At 33.9% G+C, this 19,495-nt stretch overlaps 1 protein-coding gene across 2 annotated transcripts in view; it reads right to left on the bottom strand.

Moving 5' to 3' along the window:
* Nucleotides 1-103: 103 nt before the first annotated feature.
* Nucleotides 104-19,495, bottom strand: part of asun (integrator complex subunit 13 asun) — a 67,735-nt gene continuing 48,343 nt past the window's right edge. The window contains exons 13-15 of one of the 2 annotated variants that reach the window (XR_014127518.1): nt 17,866-18,129; nt 3,507-3,596; nt 104-245 (exon numbers count right to left, since the gene is read on the bottom strand). Coding sequence is in view for 1 of the 2 variants with exons in the window: in XM_081731738.1 (XP_081587864.1) it covers nt 167-245; nt 17,866-18,129 (343 nt within the window). In the remaining variant the exon portion in view is untranslated. The remainder of the gene's footprint in view (nt 246-3,506; nt 3,597-17,865; nt 18,130-19,495) is intronic. The other variant, XM_081731738.1, reaches the window with a different exon arrangement.

Below are 19,495 nucleotides of genomic sequence, written 5' to 3'. Positions count from 1 at the left end.
CATTTTAATTTCTATTATTGTTATTCGATTAGCTTGAAAGAAATTTCTTGCGAATCATCACTGCACAAATATTGTAGGTTTAATTTAAAATAATATAACTACATTATAAAAAAGAGAACGTTTTATTTTACAAATTTCGTTTACATTTAAAATATGATGCAACATCTTATGAAAGAATCTTCGAAGACGTAGTAGTTGTAATAGTAGTAGTAGTGATAGAAGTAGATTTAGACTCGTTTCCTTCCCTGCAAATAAAGATAAAATGTTTAAAAACTGTTTAAATAATTTATAGTAACAACTTACTAAAATATTTAACACGAACATACAACCGACTCGAATTATGTATTTCTTTAGCCTAAACGTAAGCCAAGAGATGATAAATGATCTTAGAATATAACGAAGACAAGGAGCATCAGGATTTCTTACCACTGACCGACGTATGCAATAAAAATTAAACGTTAAGTATTCTTTGTTAAAATTGTAGCAAATTCTATTTTGGTACCACTTTGTGTGCTACAGGATCTTTTGTTATAGAATGTGGCATTGGAGAAGGAATAAAATCAATGTTATTTGTACGTAATAGGTACGGTTAGGTTAGATTAGGTAAAGTAAGGTTAGGTTAGGTTCGGTCGCTATGAATGTCTTGTTCAAAGTGCACTTTTGCATACAGTTTTTACTTTATTTAAAGTTAGTGCGGCCCAAGAGCCAAATGGTGTGAGCGCAAGACTGAATGTTAATGTCCCTCACACTGGAGTATTTGCGGATATGGGATACCCGTTGAGGATCAGGATTTTTTAGAAATCAACACTTGAAATTACCATTTCAGAGCTATTTGAACCTAAAAATTAACGTCGCATAATATCTTAAGATGAAATTTAACAGACTAATACTTTTCCCGATATATATATGAATAAAAGATCTACTTACTTAGTCTCTTAAACTACCTTTTTCAATGAACGATCAAATAAACTGAGTAATCTACCGTAATATCTAACTTAATATTTTGTTAGTGTTTAAATAACTTTATTTAAAACATTTTTCTATAAATCAAACTTTAAAATGTAATCACAGCTCACTGTAATATACATTGTATTAAAAATAAAGTAAATAAATGGTTTACCATTGCAATGTTTTACAATATTACCATTATAGAAAATAAGATATCCAGTACCTCCAAATACAACATTTGTTATTTGTTTCAAAACAACACTGTTATGTAAAGTAATCTAAATATGCAGAAAATAAATTAAATATAGTTGAAAATAGGAACGTATATATTATTTGCTTTAGTTTAGTATATAGTAAGAGCAATGAATGAACAGTTACATATTCCAGTGAACAGCAGACTTGTAAGCAGAGAACACTTACAAAATATTAGATAGCCTAGAAACTATTAGGGGAAACAATGCTTGAATATTACAGAAGTATTACAAAAATATTCTATGAAATAAGAAAATTATGACACTAAAGTTCGTGAATTTACATGTAACCAAAAACTGTTTACTCTAAAACAAATTTGCATTAAAATTTGTATTTTTGATTCCCCTCAGACGTAACTTTCGATCAGACAATTTACTTTTCTACAAATAGTTTTTGAAAGTATAAAATGTCTTCTACATATGAACTGTCAGCTGCTGGGGATGGGAGTGGGGCCATTTAGCCCATCTTGGTAACGAACTCAAGCTCGAAAATGAGGAGAGTTGATGTCAGGTAGGACACCGGCCGTACGAACTACGCAAACACAATACGATGGGTTCTCTAAATAAAGCCTCGGAAAATTCTATAGTGTACTTTGGAGACGACGCGTAAAGGCTTTGTTTATCTTCTACGAGAAATAGGCAAGAGCTACCCAGTCGAGAACAGGCTCGGTTAAAGAAGCTAGTACACGTGAGGGTAACAGTAAAAACGCTTAATGTTGTGACAATGAATGGATGAGGATGCTCGCTGTCCTTTAAATTATAAACTAATTATACTTTTTTTTTTTTTTTTTTTAAGCAAAGTACAAGAATTCAACTTCGTTTCTTTTATATACAAATTCGCGTTTCAGAAAACTACAAAATTTCCACTAATACTCTATTTTAGCTGCAATCTGGAATTCTTTCAAGTTTTGTGATTTCTGATACATAGTGTTTCGATGACAGGTCATTATCAAGGTAAAAGTATACAAGAACACGAAAAGTAATGATTGCTATGCAAACAATCAGATGTACTGTGAATTATACGGTATTCTACCTAACTTAACTTCCGTACATATTCTCGCATAGAATGACGTTTTAACCCTAGTTACAGATAAAAAAAAATACTTTTCGGAACTGGGATTTGTTTAAAAAATAATAGACATTTTTAACCACTCCATAATAAACAATTAATTTTGCCCTGCTACAGTGATTCTACAAATTAACAAAGAAACTGTTACAAGATACAGTAGTAGCGAATCTTGGAATTTGAAAATAAACTTCCAAATATAATTGTACAAATAAAAAGTATGATAATAATTACAAAATAATAATAATAATAATAATAATAATAATAATAATAATAATAATAATAATAATATCACGAATAGAAGATCATTAAGGGAGGAAGAGTAGATGATCATTGTTTTCGTTCCGCAACCGACATGTAAAAGATTCGAATCCAGCGACTGGTCCTTCTAACTGGGATTATTCGCAGCTTACCCGGTGAAAAATGGTCTGATAAAATACAAAAGGTGAAAAAAATATATATGCACGATTGGCTCGAGAATCAAATCCAGGTGGGGGACATGATGGATCAGTGGTAGAGCGCTTAGCTCTGGTGCGAGGGTTCCCTAGTTCGATCCCCAGCCAAGTTAATTTGTGGTAAACAACATCGTGTCCGTGAGTTTTCTCGGGGTAACCCCATTTCCTCCCATTTTCTCATCACACCAATTTTTCCATCAACATTCACTTGCTTTAATCATCGTCTTCTTCAGCTAAAGGGCATAATCGTGGATCGTTAAACTGAAAAATTTAATTTTTGAACCCAGTATCGGGTTAAGAGTGTCTATGCCTTACCCACTATGTTACCCAGTTCGCTTCCTGCACAGCCATACATGCTATCACTCTTCAAGCCAGTAACTAAATACTCAGTGAACATAGACTTTACAAGAACTCCTGCTATATTGAATAACCAAGTTCTAAATTACAGAATATCTCTGACGGTTGAATTACAATGATAGAATGTATCCAGCTGCGCATTTGTTTCACTTATATATATATATATATATATATATATATATATATATATATATATATATATATATATATATATATATATATATATATATGAATTCTCGCCTACAAAGGAATCGGTGTATTATAAAATCCTCCATTTATCATAATGAACGAGATGAAGTTTAAAAAATATAGAAGCATCAGCTGGCTTCACTTCAAAATTACTTCTCATGTTTAAGTTTTAACTATCTCTAGTTTAAAATGGTTTCAAAAGCGTATTAGAAACTTTTATTACTAATAATCTTGGCTTACCTTGATCTAGAATCCAAGTCCATTTTCTTAAAAAATTAAAATAACAGTTTTTCCAAAGAACATGTTATTAGCATGCAGCAATTTTAACGCCTATTAGAGAAGCAAAATGAACATTCATGTAAGTAAAGAAGCACAATTTTTTAAAACAAAAAGAATAAATTGGTAAATTTAACTAGGTGATAAAGTTGTATTTTATTATTTGATACATGCTTGATTCATCAGCAAAGCAGGCAAATACGAAACACATTTGATTTGTCTATTCTACTGTAAGCTATACATTAAAAATAACACACATTAACTTGCTTATCTTTAACAATTTAAATTCTTATCATTTTTGTTAGTGACTACTAGGGAATTATTAAGACTACAACAAATGCAATACAAGTTCCGGTACGGTGGCAATACTATATAAGCATACCAAGTTTTATAAGTGATACGCTCTAACACAATTAATGAAACGCAACAATAAAGATATTAGAACTCTCATTGTGTGTAGATTGGTATTAAACTATTTAATACACAATAGTGCGCGTACATAAATTGTAGAACAATGTTATTAAAATATTACAGTACGAGACGTATTAAGAAAGTCAACTTTCCCACGTGTCCCATAGCTAGGAAACTGTATGTTGTGCGAAGCGACTGAATGCACGTGAGAGAGTAAGGTCTTAGCATGGCTCATGCGCTAGCGGAATATCTTCTCTGCTCTCAGTAGTGTCGTGGCAGTGGTTGAAGATGGATGTTCCTATTCCAGCTCCCGCCGCGTGTGAAGTGCGAACAATAATAAAGTTTTTGAATGCACAGGGCATAGCGCTGATTGAAGTCCATCGTCAGCTGTATCATTGCAAAAATGTCAATGCTGACCCCATTCGCCTTGTTTTGTGTTCTGGAGTCAGTCCTTCCAGTCCACCTGGCACACAATTCTTGAATAACTGGTGTCCGTGACAATAGTGTGCAATAAGGAGCGGGAAATCTGCGGGAACTCACCGCTTAGTTTCCTTATTGTGAAACGACGATTCTTCATGATGCGTTCCCGAACAAGGCCAACAAGGTCGTTTGTGATAACGGTTGACCTCCCACTGCGTCTCTCATCATGCACGTTTTGGCGTCCTGCTGCAAATTCTCTACAACAACAATGCACCATCTGCTTGCTCATGACGTCAGGCCCATAGATCTGACGACGGATTTCAATCGGTGCTATGCCCTGTGCATTCAATAACTTTACTATTGTTCGCACTTCACGTGCAGCGGGAGCTGGAATAGAAATATCCATCTTCAACCAGTGCCACGACGCTACTGAGAGCACGAGGAAAGTTTCGCTGAAGTATGCGCCATGCTAGGACCTTACTCTCTTTTGTGCACGCAGTCGCTTTGCGCAACATATGTTTCCTAGCTAAGGAACGCGTGGGAAACTTACTTTTTGGATGCGCCTCGCACTTTTAAAATATTGTTTGTATCAAGCTTTCGTCTAAAAAAGAATATATTAAGATTTCACCAAAAGCGAAAAGGAAATGTTAAAGAATTTAAGAAAAATGAAACAAACTCACACATAACTGCAACCATTAATGCATTGAGACGAGAGCTTCGAATCTACATTGCAACCGTCATAGACGTTAGAATGTTGAGATAATCAGAATCAACGGAGATACAATGAACTTATTTTCATAGATTTTTTTTTCTAAACTCTTCATAAAACTGAACATGACTTTATCCAAAACTATAAGGGCTCTACAATTTACACTAATGTATATGAATTACTGAAATTACAAATAGCTATTTTATGTAGAAATATCTGCTACTATTTACAGAATATTTATTGAATTGCCATATTGTAAATAATTTACAGAGTTGCTTGAAAATATCCTGATCAAGACAGAATTTTTTCATTTGAAACCCTCTGAATCTATTCGAGCTATCTTCACATATACAGGGTGTTACAAAAGTTTGACACAATATTTTGAGAACAGATTCCTCGCATCAAAATAAGAAAGAAAAAAAAGTTCATATGAACTGCTCAAAAGTGGATAGTTTCGGAGTTATAGATTGCCGAAAACGTGAAAAACAATGAACTTTAAAAGTTCATACCTCCACTACTATGGGACCTATCGTAGTCGGTCAAGACATCCCTGAGTTACTGGTCTGTAAACTATCCCAAATATCCATCTTTGAGAATCTCCGGTACTTGCACAATCATTTTTAGAGAGGCTGTTAGGGAGTACTTGATTACTCTCCTCTATGTCTATAAAATTGATATGCAAGTATAGGAGCAATCTTAAACATAAGTACATAAGTATTTTTTTCAAGCCCAACTATTGGTCAAATACATACAAATAAAAAAAATCGGAATGTTTGTTGTGGGATTTGGATTTTAAATCTTTCATTTCTAATACTTATTCTATGCTGCTGCAATAATAATAATAATAAGAAGAATGCCTTCTCCGCTGGTGTAGTGGTTACCGCGTGTGCCTTTGGTGCACGAGGTCCCGGATCCGATTTCTGTTGAGAAAATGAAAAAATAATTTCACGATCATTCACTTTTATTACTCATTCGCCTTTTTTCGCCTAAAGACCATAAGAGTGGGACGTTAAACTAATTTCAAAATAATAATAATAATAATAATAATAATAATAATAATAATAATAATAATAATAATAATAATAATAATAATAATAATAATAATAATAATAATAATAATAAATGCTGTCAAATGGTTAATCTTCGTTGATCTAAAAATAAAGGAAAATGCCTTAATAAAATAACACTATTTAATATTATCCCAATGACAGTTATGTTTTTAAAATTATCGCAATGTCGTCCCAGTGTTGGGTCCCAACTTCCAATGAACAATCACTGCCATGATAAAAACCTTGTTGTCAAGCAATTCTATAAATCATTTTCAATATTATAATGAATTACTAATAAACTGTAATGACCTATAAATGCTCCTACACAAAACAGCTATTAGTAACTTCCATAATTTATGTGTATCAGTGTAAAATATAAAATATCTATAGTTCTCGGTAAGGTCATGTTCAGTCTTATAACTTTTCAAAGAAATAGTTTACATAGTAAGTTTATTATATCACCGTTGATTTCAATTAACATACGTTATGCCTGTCTCAATATGGATTCGTAGCTCTCGTCTGAATGAAGAAACAAACAGTTATAGTTACAGCGTGATTTTGCTCCATTTCTCTCCTACAATTTTACTTAAATTCTTTCAATTTTTCTTCCTGCTATATCTCTGACGAAATTTTGAAGATGTTCATTCAAAGACGAAAGCTTGATACAAGCAACGAATGAAAAAATCATCTTAAAACTTCCATTTGTATAATATGCTTCTTTCATGAATATTAAATTTTCTCAAAAAATTAGGGAACTTTGTAAAATTTTGTTTTAGGTCATTCTCGATGGGACAAAATGTAGTGTCTATTAGTCTAATATTGCCTAATGAAATTTATTTTAATAACAACCATTTTACAGATAGTATTTCATAATGTATGTATTTATACACGAAACAAACTATGAGAAGACCGATCTGAATGCAGTTTGTATTTGACCTATAAACATCTCAGTTAATAACAATAATAATAAAAAGTACGCTACAGTATTTAGTGAAGATATCCTAAACCAAAGAAAAAAACAAACAAACAAACAAACAAAAAAAAAGATTCTCCTATTTTGAAAAATTCTTTTCTATAACAGCAGAAATAATGGGAGAGTGTACCTGAGACGTTAACAAATTGCATGAAGTGAACTTTCTTTTAATAACGATCGTCTTGAATACATGAATAAAAACGATCTTTAAATGACTGAAAAGTTGGAAAAAATGTATCCTAAATTTTCAAAACTACAAAAATGACCTTAAAAACATGTATTTTCAAAGCTATAAGTTTATGAATCGAGTTTGAGTAACCACTTCCTTTGTCCTATCTGTAACAGAAAAATGGTATGTGAACAAAACCCAAGGCCTGCTATTAATATTTATAACCTTTATATTTGTTCTACTAAAATTAGTCACCGAAAAGGAAAGGCAAATGACCCATATGTTTCGTTATATTTTCACAATTTATTTTAATTATAACAGTTTACATGAATTATATGTAAAAAATATACAGTTAGTTTCAAAACAAGGCGATGGAGAAAAAAAAAAGATTTAACGTAATTTTTAATTCATTCAGTTAGCGCGATCACGCACAGGCGGCAAAATTCCGCGCAAGCGCCGCAGTAGGAGATTCGTTTAGTCTTCATACGGAGCAGCGACATATCACCTGGGTGCCACGTCGAAAAGCAGGCGGCACCTCTTACTCACTACTGAATTTCGTGGAATTTAACATCGACGCTGTTAATTTATCGAAGATGGAAAATAAAAAGACGAAGGAAACGTTTCTGGGAGCATCTAATTCTATTTCTCTTCTGTTTAGTACCAGAACTTTATGTTGTAATCGTCAGTAGCACCGTACTATCTGTACGTGCAATAAACTTATTTTCTATTCTATCCTTTTCGGGTATTTATCGTTATAGTCGCAGCTATAAAGCCAAGTCGACTTTATCATAAAATTGTTTCAGCATTGAAATTGATTTAAAAGTAACCAAAATGGCTCGTCGATGAGGACAAATAGCCGGTTCTAAGTAGAACTGCTAACACTAAAAATTGTAAGAAATAACGAGGGATAATGTACCAGATATACATATGTAACTGACTTAAAGATTTATCAAACTAGACAAAATGTCTAAAATAAAACTGCTTAAAAATGTAAAATTGACAAAAAGAGAGAGTTTAACATTCATCCAGTTATTTGTCCGGCCGCCATCTTTATTCCCTTCCCAATAATCTTATTTACGCATATTTTAAATTGTATAACCTGGATAATATATGCTATAATGTATGATAACAATCCTGTCTCTCCCAAGTAGTTAATTTCTAATGTTTAAACAATTTTTTTTTTTTTTTTTTTTTACAAAAAATATATATTATTCATATAATTAAGTAAAGTTTTCTTGATTAACTTTAGCTCTTCGATTCTTGGTTCTTTCTCAAAACAATTAAACTATGCCAACGTTTAAAGATCACTGATTTTCTATGGAGGTTCAAGTTTATTCTGGTGATGTGTAAAGTCTCAAAAATGCGTTTTAATCATAGACAAGACAGTGCTTTGTGGGCGCCGCGAGATTTTTTTCTTTTTCTTTAACTTGTGTTTCTGAATCAAAAGATCCAATAAATTTCAATCAAAAATTTTCTTGTAGACCTTATATCTGGAGAACTACATATAGTATAGTCAAACCCAAACTATCACTTAACTCAGTATGATGTGCTTATTCCGTAAAAAAATACGAAAACTCGATTTGGGGGTCGTTCAAAAATTTTGTAGTCCTTGACCCATAAACTAATTCTTGGTCAAGATCGCATCTTTTGATACATTATTTTTAATCATTCCTAAAATTCTTGTTTGCTTCATTTATTAATATTGTAGCATACGCCGCGCACGGTAACCACGTGGTTGCAACGCGGTATTTTGCTGCCCCGTATGTGACCACGGTTATGCTTTAAAATTTCTAGCAAAAGAATATTGCATTATAATTAGAATTTAAGATTTGGAGCTTGTTTTTTTGATAAAAGAAAAAATCATTCTCTTCAGATATAATTAACGGTACCTAATATAGATAATTTGATTTTAGTATTAGTGAAAGCTATTTCTAATACAAATTAGTAAACGAAATAAATAAATTAGTTTTTATTGTGTTAGTCTAAGATAATATTCAAGCTACTGTAATACTAAATATAGAATATATTAGATTACTAGTACTGAAAAGTTACTGAAGTAAATATAAAATTCTATTTTATAATTGATTCAATATTATAGTTTATTCTAATGTATTACGTAGTGTTACCATATTTGGTAATAGAAAAATGTGAATACAACTTTCAGCTGCTAACTCGTTATATAAACATTAACTGTTTAGAATACAGGGTGAACATAAAGTCTCTCCCTGATAACAAACATTAATAACAAGGAAACAAATAATAATACAAGCATTCGGTCTAAAATATCGCTTGTATGCTACCTTACGATTTTGCCACAGCTTGCGCTTCCATCTACTGCCAGTGATCGCAGTGTGACAGTCATTTGTTTAAAAATAGCGTCAGCATAGCAGAAAGCGAAGTGTGTTGTGGTATCATGAAACAAAATCTCTCGTCACAGTTCAACGAACATTCAGGAGAGAGTATCAGGGTTGCCAGAGATTTTTCAAATCAATTTTCCCTGACAATTCCAGGTTTTCCAGGCAAGATCTATTATTTTTCAGACATAATTCTTTCCTCCAAAGAATGAATGAATGGAAAGTTCTTCACAACATCCACCCACTGTTTTCCATTCATTTTTTTTCTTTTCGTAAGCACGATTAACAAGATTTAAACCTTTGATACATTTCTTTCATTACAATAAAATTACAGTACCGTACTTATGATTGCAGTCTACATAAATAATTTCTGTTAGGGAATTTTACACTAAACAAATTACTACTACATGTTTCCTTAGTTTCCACAGTTCTCTATCTTAGAGATGCTTTCAAGGTCTCAATTTCATATTCCAAATTTTTGTAATCAACTGAAGACTCTAATGGAAGTTTTGCTTTCTTTCTTTTTTTTCTAAAGTGGTAATCTGATCGGCTATGTGCTTATTTTCCTTTTTCTTTGATTCGTTTCCAGTGGTTTCTGTCCTTTTCCTTTGCATGGCTTCTTCATAACGTGCATATGATCCACGTACGTACTGAATCATTTTTGTCTATATAAATACCAAGGGGCCATCCAGCACACTTTATAGTATCATCAACAACTCGTAAACTCACCCACCAAAGATTCTTCATGCATATTTTCCACCAGCACGTCATTGTTAACTGAGAAATCCTTCTCAACGGAAGTATTTCCATGGGAAAGGGCAGGTAACATTATAATTATGTCCCACAAATCAACGAATTCACAATTATCATGTAGACTTCAATAAAAGACATTTAAAATACCTATGTGTACATTAAATGATTCGAATTTGTTCTTCTCTTTTATTACTGAAACACATAATTTGGAAAATTGATGTTTTACTTTTCAGCTTTGGCAGCTACAACTACATTCTTGTTATGGAGTTCCTCAAGAACATTATACATCTTTCCTTCGCTTACACTTTGGTTAATACAAATTTTACTTAGAATAAGACATGACAGATTTCGCACTATTTTGTGTTTTAATGGGCAGTTTTCAATAATTTTTGAAGTTTTTTTTTTTTTTTTTTTTAATTAATGTCATCAGTATACAAAATTCCCTGACATTTCCAAGTTTTCCAGTATTTCCCTGACACAAATCAATTTCCCTGACATTTCCAGGTTTTTCAGGTTTTCCAGGTCGCTGGCAAGCATGGAATATGGACAGCAGCCACCAGATGTTAAGAGCATAAAGGAATGGCAAGCAAGTTTATTGCAACAGGAAGTATTTTAGATCGTGATAGAAGCGGTAGACCGAGTGTTAGTGAGGAACGTGTGGAAGCTATTCGTGTTGCTTTAACCCGAGGCCCACGAAAATCCTTGCGTTGCATATCACGTGAACTGGACATCCCGAAGTCAACTGTGTTAAAAATTTTACACAAACATTTGAAGTTATACGCATACATGATGCAGATTTCATGCGTTAACACAAGAAGACCGTTCCTGACGCGCAAGTTTCGCATGTGACATCGCAAGGGTAACTGATGGAGCACTAATGGGCAACTAGTGTAGATTCTCTAAATCAGGTTTTTTTTTTTTTTTAAAAAAAAAAAACTTTTTGAGTTTTCCTATTATTTACCGCAAACCGCATGCTTCTATCATCGACAGTTTTCTTGTTATTAATGTTTGTTATCAGAGAGAGATTTTGTGTCCACCCTGTATATTGTCCTCCTTATATGGCTGATATGCTGAAAGCATATAATAAGCACAATAATACAAAATAGAATCACGGTGTGCCTAATCATTTAAATATTTAAATATGACAATATGTTGACACAACTCTAGCATAGCAAAGCTCGGCACAAAGGACCGGAAGTACAGATACGGAAGGAAATAAAGAAAAAAAAAAACGCACTAGGGGAACGATTGTAATGCCAAGATAGCCAATCTGCATATTTCACGTTCAACGCTGGTACCAATATGTGAATACGATGGACAGCATTAGAAAGAAAATATACTTGAGCTCAGAAAATGTGATCAATTTAGGGAATAATTTCGGATGGAGATTTTTTACTCTTAAAATGTGGATATATCCGCATAAATGTTGTCATATATTATGATGTATATGCATATATATATCAGATGTTATAATTACTCCTTGCCTAACATTACGTAGAAGTATAAGAAACGAAAAGATTATGGCTAAAAAAGAAAAATCACCACCACCACGAGAGCTAGAATCCCAATACTCGAAAAGTTGAGTTACCAAATATGCCTAAGTTTTAGCTGAAGCTAGAATAGTTTAAATAGATCGCATTTAAGCTAGATTGAGTATGACAGTTTATTTACTGATAGTCAAGTATTAATGAGGGGTTTACATTTTAGAGTATAACTACAAGCAATGATAGTGACTGTACATTCATATAATAGTAGCAAGATCTTTTAGATTTACAGTGGAGAAGTTATTTAGACTGTGTTGAGACTATCTTAGCTTATGCTCCCATTTTTCAGATCCACCAGTGGAACGCTCGCACTGTAACCTTAAGTACTAGACCCTAGATGCCTTCCTTCCAAATTCTAAAATTTTTCCATCTTTTTCATTCCAGTGTAAAGTAATTCTGTCAGAAACTTCGTTAATAATATAAATAATGTGATCAGAAGATCAATACAAAGTATTTTCTCAGCTTTCTCAAAGATACACTAAGAGTCGTAGTTCCATTAAAAATAATTATAGTGAAAAAATAACACTTGAGAGACATAGCTTATTGAGACTCTCTCGTGACTAAATAGCCAGAACTCCTGCTTTTGATGTAGAAGTGATTCCCAATAGGAGGCAATGTAAAATTTTAAGGGATGCATAATAACGCCTTCTATATTAGAATAATAAAATAATTGACCTGTTAAAGCATTGTGTAAATTATTATCGTCTGCGAAATTTCATTTCCTTTGTACCTTCGTAGAAACATCTTCAAGCAGTTATGTTCAGAATAATACCTTGAATTTGGCTGCTCGCAGCTTGCTTCTGTGTACAGAACAAGTAGCAGTGTCAAGTGTATACAACGCGAAGGAACTTATATGGTGTGATATTTTCTTAATTACTATTGAAACCGGAAGTGGTGGTAGATATCTACCACTTCTGGTTCTAGTAGAGAGATTAGAGAAGTGGAATATATTCTTGAGATACTTTATTGATTGCAGAAAACCACATCTCACTGTGGATTTTAGTTTTTACTCTATAGTGATGAACGTTAAAACCATGAAGTGGTTCATTTCTGCCACTTCCACTGTGAATAGAGGATTAAGAGAAAACATCAACACTAAACGATTCCCAAAAAAAATGCTATCACTTATCGTTTTTGCCCTATGTAATCAATAACGAAACCGGAAGCTGTAGTGGATTTCAATCACTTCCGGTTTTAGTCGAGAGTTAAGGATAGAGATGAAAAGTACTCTTGGGACGCTCAATGGATTATAGGAAACAGCTTCTCATCATTTACTGCCCTTTTTGCTTTATTAACGAACAAAGTTAAAAACCGGAAATGGTTGATTATACCAGTTCCGGATTGAATACAGCCTCTATCAATGAAACCGATTCCTGATTTTTGAGGTTCTATATTGTGGCCAAAATTGACTGTGATCAATCAAGTAGTTGAATTTTTTTCTCTCCCGTACGGACTACCGGACACACAGACTAACAGGATAATATATATATATATATATATATATATATATATATATATATATATATATATATATATATATATATTATATATGTATATACAGGAGTTTTGGTAAACCAAACTCCTTACAAGAAAGAACTATCCACATTTCACCAGGGACTGAATTGGAAATAAATCACTATTAGTAAGCTGGTATACACAGACACGTGCTACTAGTAGATATACTTCTATTTAGCAGATTATTTTTATTTATTTATTTTACCGCTGGTATGTATTTTAGTATCTTAATTTACTACTAGTATGCCGCCTCATGCTGTAACAATTCGGTCACTGATTAATACTTAAGAAGAAAAGAAACTGAGGATTGCACCTTAAATGGTAGGTCGACTACTGATGTTGATTTGGTATTGAGAACGGAATATTCCTGAAATCCAGCCAACCACCAAAATGCTGGTCGGTTTTGACGCGTTGTGTCCTTATGCAACGCCGAACTTATGAAAGACGGAACCTACTACTATTAACGTAGGCTCCGAACCACTGCAGGGGATTCAATTAAATGCAGTCGGTGGGTGCATAGACGATCATGCATGATCAATCCTAGTTCCCCATCACATTATCTCACCTTCAAGAAAGCTGGACCACTAGTACAAAGAACGCTGCTGATAGATATGTGTTTTAGCATCTACATCAGAGACACCTGTACAAATTTCCACAAGCATATCTGTTACTCTTTAATAAGAACGTGCTATCTCAAAATTGACTATGGCGGCCGCACAAATTATTTTACAAATAATACGTAGTAAACGGAGAACAATGTCATAATAAATACTAATATTTACTCACCTGGCTCTAACGTGGTGAAGGAAGGAAATATTGACGGATTTTGTTCTTGATATTTTACCAGCTTTTAGTTTCCACATTAGAGTAACAAGTGTTAATGCAGTTATCAGTACGTTAATGAAAATGACCAATTAAGTTTCATGGACATATTCAAGTTGTAATTTATTATATTAATAATCAATTTCCTTATGAAGTTCTGGATTGCAAATGTTATGTGCGAAACTATTAGGAGTACTTTTTTGTGGTTATTAGATGTGTGTATATGGCACCTTTGGCGGAGGACAAGAAATGAAATCTTTGAGTGTAACGTTTTACAAGGCTCTTGGGGCTAAGGGAGACGGGTGATTACGGCAAGTGAATAATTATGGAAGAAATGGTGGAATGAGAATGTGAAAGGGGAACGAGAGGTACCCCGAGAAAACTTACGGACACGATGTTGTCCACCACAAACTTACTTGTCCGGAGATCGAATTGGGGACTCCTTTCATGAGCGCTCTAGCACTGAGCCACCGTGACCACAAATAACAGCAAAATAAAAAAAAAGTGTCAATTATCATTGGTAACTAACGAGATACTTTTTAGCGCTATAAATTTCTTCCCTCGATTTTCTCGAAAACTACGCATGAGAATTCATCCTCAAAGTATTCCATTTCGTTCAGTTTAATATGATCTATCAATCAATATATGTGTTACCTTTAAACAATATTATCATTGAATAGAAATTTTAAAAAAATGAAATGAAATCTTTGAGTTTTACGTCCCACGTTTATGCCGGTTAGGCTAAAGGAGACGGTGATTATGAGAGATGAGTGAAATGGTGGAATGAAGAAAGTGGGAGGAAACGGGAGAACCCCGAGAAAACCCACGAGCACGGTGTTTGTCCACCACAAAGTTCACTTGGCGGGGGCTGGGATCGAACCCTGCACCCCAAGCATCACAGGTGAAAGCTCTACCACTGAGCCACCGCGCCCCCCGAACAGAAATTAAAGTATGCAAGTTAATCATAATTTTAGACTATATCTCATTAACCATAGGATGCACATTTGTCTTCCTAGTGTCGTATTAAAGAACTAAATGATAGTATACTTCAATGTCAGCTTCACCTTCATACGTAGTCTGGCTGTCGTACAACATCAAATTTTAAGATTAAAAATACAACTGATTTTCTTCAAAACTATGCATGAAGTTTTACATTCACCCAAGTAACTTTGTTTAACTCGGTGAGGTCTGCTGATTGATTTACGTCTCACCTTTGAACACTTTTTTCCCATTAAACTCTAATGATATTGTAGAACTTACAATACGTGTGTTTCGTTTCACGTTTTGAATTTATTAATCAAACTTGAAATTTGATATGATCTGAATTGATTTTGAATTTAACGCCCCTTTCAGCAGTAAAACTACATGAGACGAGGATATACAGCTTCACTTGGAATTCAAACCATAACGAGGGACCGCGGTGGCTCAGTGGTACAGCGTTCACCTCTGGTGCGTGGGGTTTCTGGTTCGATCTCAGCTCGTGCCCAGTATACTTTGTAGTGGACATACACCGCATGCGTGGGTTTTCTCGGGGTTCCCACGTTTCCTTCGACTTTCTTCAAAACTATGCACCACTTCATTCATTTCTCATCATTACTGTCTCCTTTAGCCAAGCCGGCATAACTGTGGGACGTAAAACTGAAAGCTTTAATTTAATCTCATTTCCAAACCACAATGAGCTCTCGTCTGAAATCGAACCTGGGTCTCCTACATCCGCCTAAAGTGTACACGCTCGAACTTGAAGCAGAACTGGTTGCAATAGAAGAATAAAATAAATGATAGAAGTTGTTCCTCGAACGCTGAATCCACACCTTTAAACATTGAATCGATTAAAAGAAAAGTCTTTTATCTGTTACCGTTTCTGATCTATGACGTTCGACATTGAAACATGAAACGGTTGATTTCTACTAATTCCAGTTTGAATAGAGGATTAGCGAAAGGGAATGCAGCCTATTCTTGAGACGCTAAATCGATTGCAAATAACTGATTCTCGATCTCTCTTACCGTTTTTGCTCTGATACCTGTTGACAGACGGACGGACATAGCTTTTCTATAAGACTTCCCAAAATTTATGCATAGCATAGTTTGCAGGTCTAATAAATTAGAACTTTAACATGCACATGAATCTTTTATTGCTATAGTTGCATTAACATGCCTGTTATTTGCATTGATTTTTTTTCTAAAAATCTCCATAGATCCGAGGATATATAATGAAAAGTGTTAATGGCCCAAGTTAAATTGAAGCTTTTAATCCATAGTAGCTGTATCCACTAGGCTTTCCCTTAAACGATTTAAAAATATTTTCTTGACATACAGTAACAGATCGCTGGGACCAGTAGTACAGAATCTACTTGGTAATTATTAGACCGGAACTCAATTTCCTACACTCCAGTAATCAGTGTTTTGAAAAAAAGAAAACATCTTTTTTTATTTTTTTTATTTATAACTAGCAGAAGTGTCCGTTATTTGCACGGTCTGAATACTATGTAACCCACAACACCACAGAGTAGTGTGGGTTATCTAACTTGAGGTGCTTCTGTGATACTCTATACTCTTTGGAACCTCCAGAGCGTGTTTTCTGCCCCGAAATCATTCCTCGAGACGAAAATAGAAAACAACGGTTATGTCTGAAATTGTATCTGGTGAAGATTTATTATCGGTGTACGAAATTTGGTGGCTTTAGGTGACTCCTTTCTAGGTAAAAATCTAATAGTCACAGATGAGATGATATATATGTATAGGGTGTCTCAAAAGTCCGCTAACATAGAGTAACTCTGTTATTATCAGAGTTACGACAAAAACATAAGAGGGGAAACCGGCCGAAAATATGATGTTTTCAATCTAAAGTGAAGAATTTTTAAAGTCGGGCGAGCTGTTTGGGCTGTACACTCTTTATGCGCCCAAGGTTAAATGAAAATGCAACGTTGTCATTTACCTGGATCCACAACATAAAGTGAATGGGGACATGTTTGAAATGGAGGCTGCACATCAACACGTTAACGTAAAAGACAGTAACTTCATTCACTTATGTTGTGGGTTCAGGTAAATGGTAACGTTGCATTTTCATTTAACATTGGGGCATAAAGAGTGTACAGCCAAAACGGCTCATCCGATTTAAAAAATTCCTTCACTTTAGACTGAAAACATCATATTTGCAGACAGTTTCTCCTCTTACGTTTTGTTGTAACTAATAATAACAGTTACCTTATGTCAGGGGACTTTTGAGACACCCGATATATATATAAGTAATAATACAAAATTAAATAATTATAATACAGTAAGGAAGTTATATGACAGAGATAGCAGGATTAACTTCACAGAAGGCACAAGTTTCTTTTTCATTCTTTATTTTAGATGTTAATTTAATATCGTACAAAAATAATTAAATGTTTTCTGTTAGTAATCAATAATTTCTATCACAAGACAAAGAGGGAAGTAGAACAGTTTCATGCAACATGCTACATAAAAGGCATTACAATGGATAAAGTTTAGTAAAGAAGCATAACAGGCAAGGGAATTCTAGGTTAACATCATGCTGCTACTTCGAACATTGATAGTATGGGCATGAGTGCATTTGTAACTATGAACAAAATCAATTTAATACCCTTCAAGGTCCAGATCGTTCTTTAGGTTAGGATACAACTTCGCGATTCCACCTTCCGAGTTTTGTTGTCCATAGAACTCAGGTCGTCTTCTCGTATGATCTGCATTCGCCTTGTTCAACCACAAGTCAAGCACTGTTTTCGGGCCACACAACGAGCCTATTACACGTGGGGTTTTCACTGGTGGTGGTGACATTGGAGAATCTGTTGTGGCGCGTATCACAGTTGCTCTCGGGAAATCATTCATATCACTGCTGGCACTAAACCTGTTAAAAGAAAACAAAAATCATATTGATGAGTGCGTACAAAAGAAAGCATTAGTTTCTGCTTTAGAACTATATCTTCTTACCTCATGTACAGTCAAAAACAAAATTAAGTATAGGTTGGAGGTATAAGAAATAATAGCTCGAACCTATATTTAATATTGTTTCTGATTGTACAAACTTACATACGCCCATTCACAACCCTAAAAGCCTTCTGGTCGGATAAAAGCCTTCATCAGTTGTAACATTTGGGAGTCAGTTGTACATTATTCTTAATGTAACTTTTGCAATAATGATCCTGTTCTTATTTCAAATTCATATACGCAAGTCCAGCAAAGGATGCCAGTAACTTTTTACTTAACAGAAAGAATTTGAAAACTAAGTTTTTCAGTTTCCAAACTTCCACACTCATTCCCTCTAATTCATACAAACACATTTTTAACACCCTCCCACGATTATTTTTGTCCTGTCCTAAAGAGGCGTGTACAAAATTTTGCGAGCATTAGTTATCTTAACTTGCTTTTATTATTACTACTATTATATATGTTGATTCATATATTTACCAATACGGAATTTTGATAAAGTTTGCAGTATTGCTAAAAATTATGAAACAGAGTGAACATGTAATTACAACTACTAAAAGGCTATTGCTCTAATGTTATAAATGCAACGTAAATTACATATTTTAAAACAATGTCCCACAACTACATTTTAAGCAGTATCAATCTTTACCTACGTTTTTCATACCTCCGAAAGGGCTTCAGTTATTAAATTCTTGTAAACGATATTATGATCTTTACGTTTATTGAAAACCATCTACGTCATTGGATATGATAAATATCTAAGCACTCTTTCGAAACAAAACCTTTTGAAGAAAGTCGCATGTTTTTATTCCTTGTAACTTCGTTCCTATTCGTTAGAAATAAGTCATATCCTGCCCATAGTATTCGACACTAAAGTACTTCCGATGTTCATTGTCACATCCGTCTCACTTGCATTATTGTTGTAGAGGCCTCTAAAATTTGGATGTTTAAGGACGTTTGTGATACTTTTGCGCCCTTAGGTCGTAACACTGAATAGTACAAGTGATGTAAGCTTTTGTTTAACATTGAGATTTGAAATGTGTAATTATCTGACGTAATGCCATTTAAAGAATATAATTTTGAGTTGACAATACTGTTAATTGCGTGGGATATTGGACAGCATGTCCAACAATGTTCCTGTTGATGTTTGCATGTTGCAAAATTTCATCAAGTTTTATTTATTAGTTTACAAGTTACAAGGGCATTCCAAGTTTAATGGTCCACCCTGTATATTTTCCGCAACAATCTTTCAACAGTGAAAATAAATCTATTGATTCCAGTGTCTA

Source organism: Thermobia domestica, chromosome 11 (genome assembly GCF_964235325.1).
Source record: "Thermobia domestica chromosome 11, izTheDome1.hap1.1, whole genome shotgun sequence".
In the NCBI taxonomy this organism is placed as follows: Eukaryota; Metazoa; Arthropoda; class Insecta; order Zygentoma; family Lepismatidae; genus Thermobia; species Thermobia domestica.
This window is presented reverse-complemented; position numbering and strand designations above follow the sequence as displayed.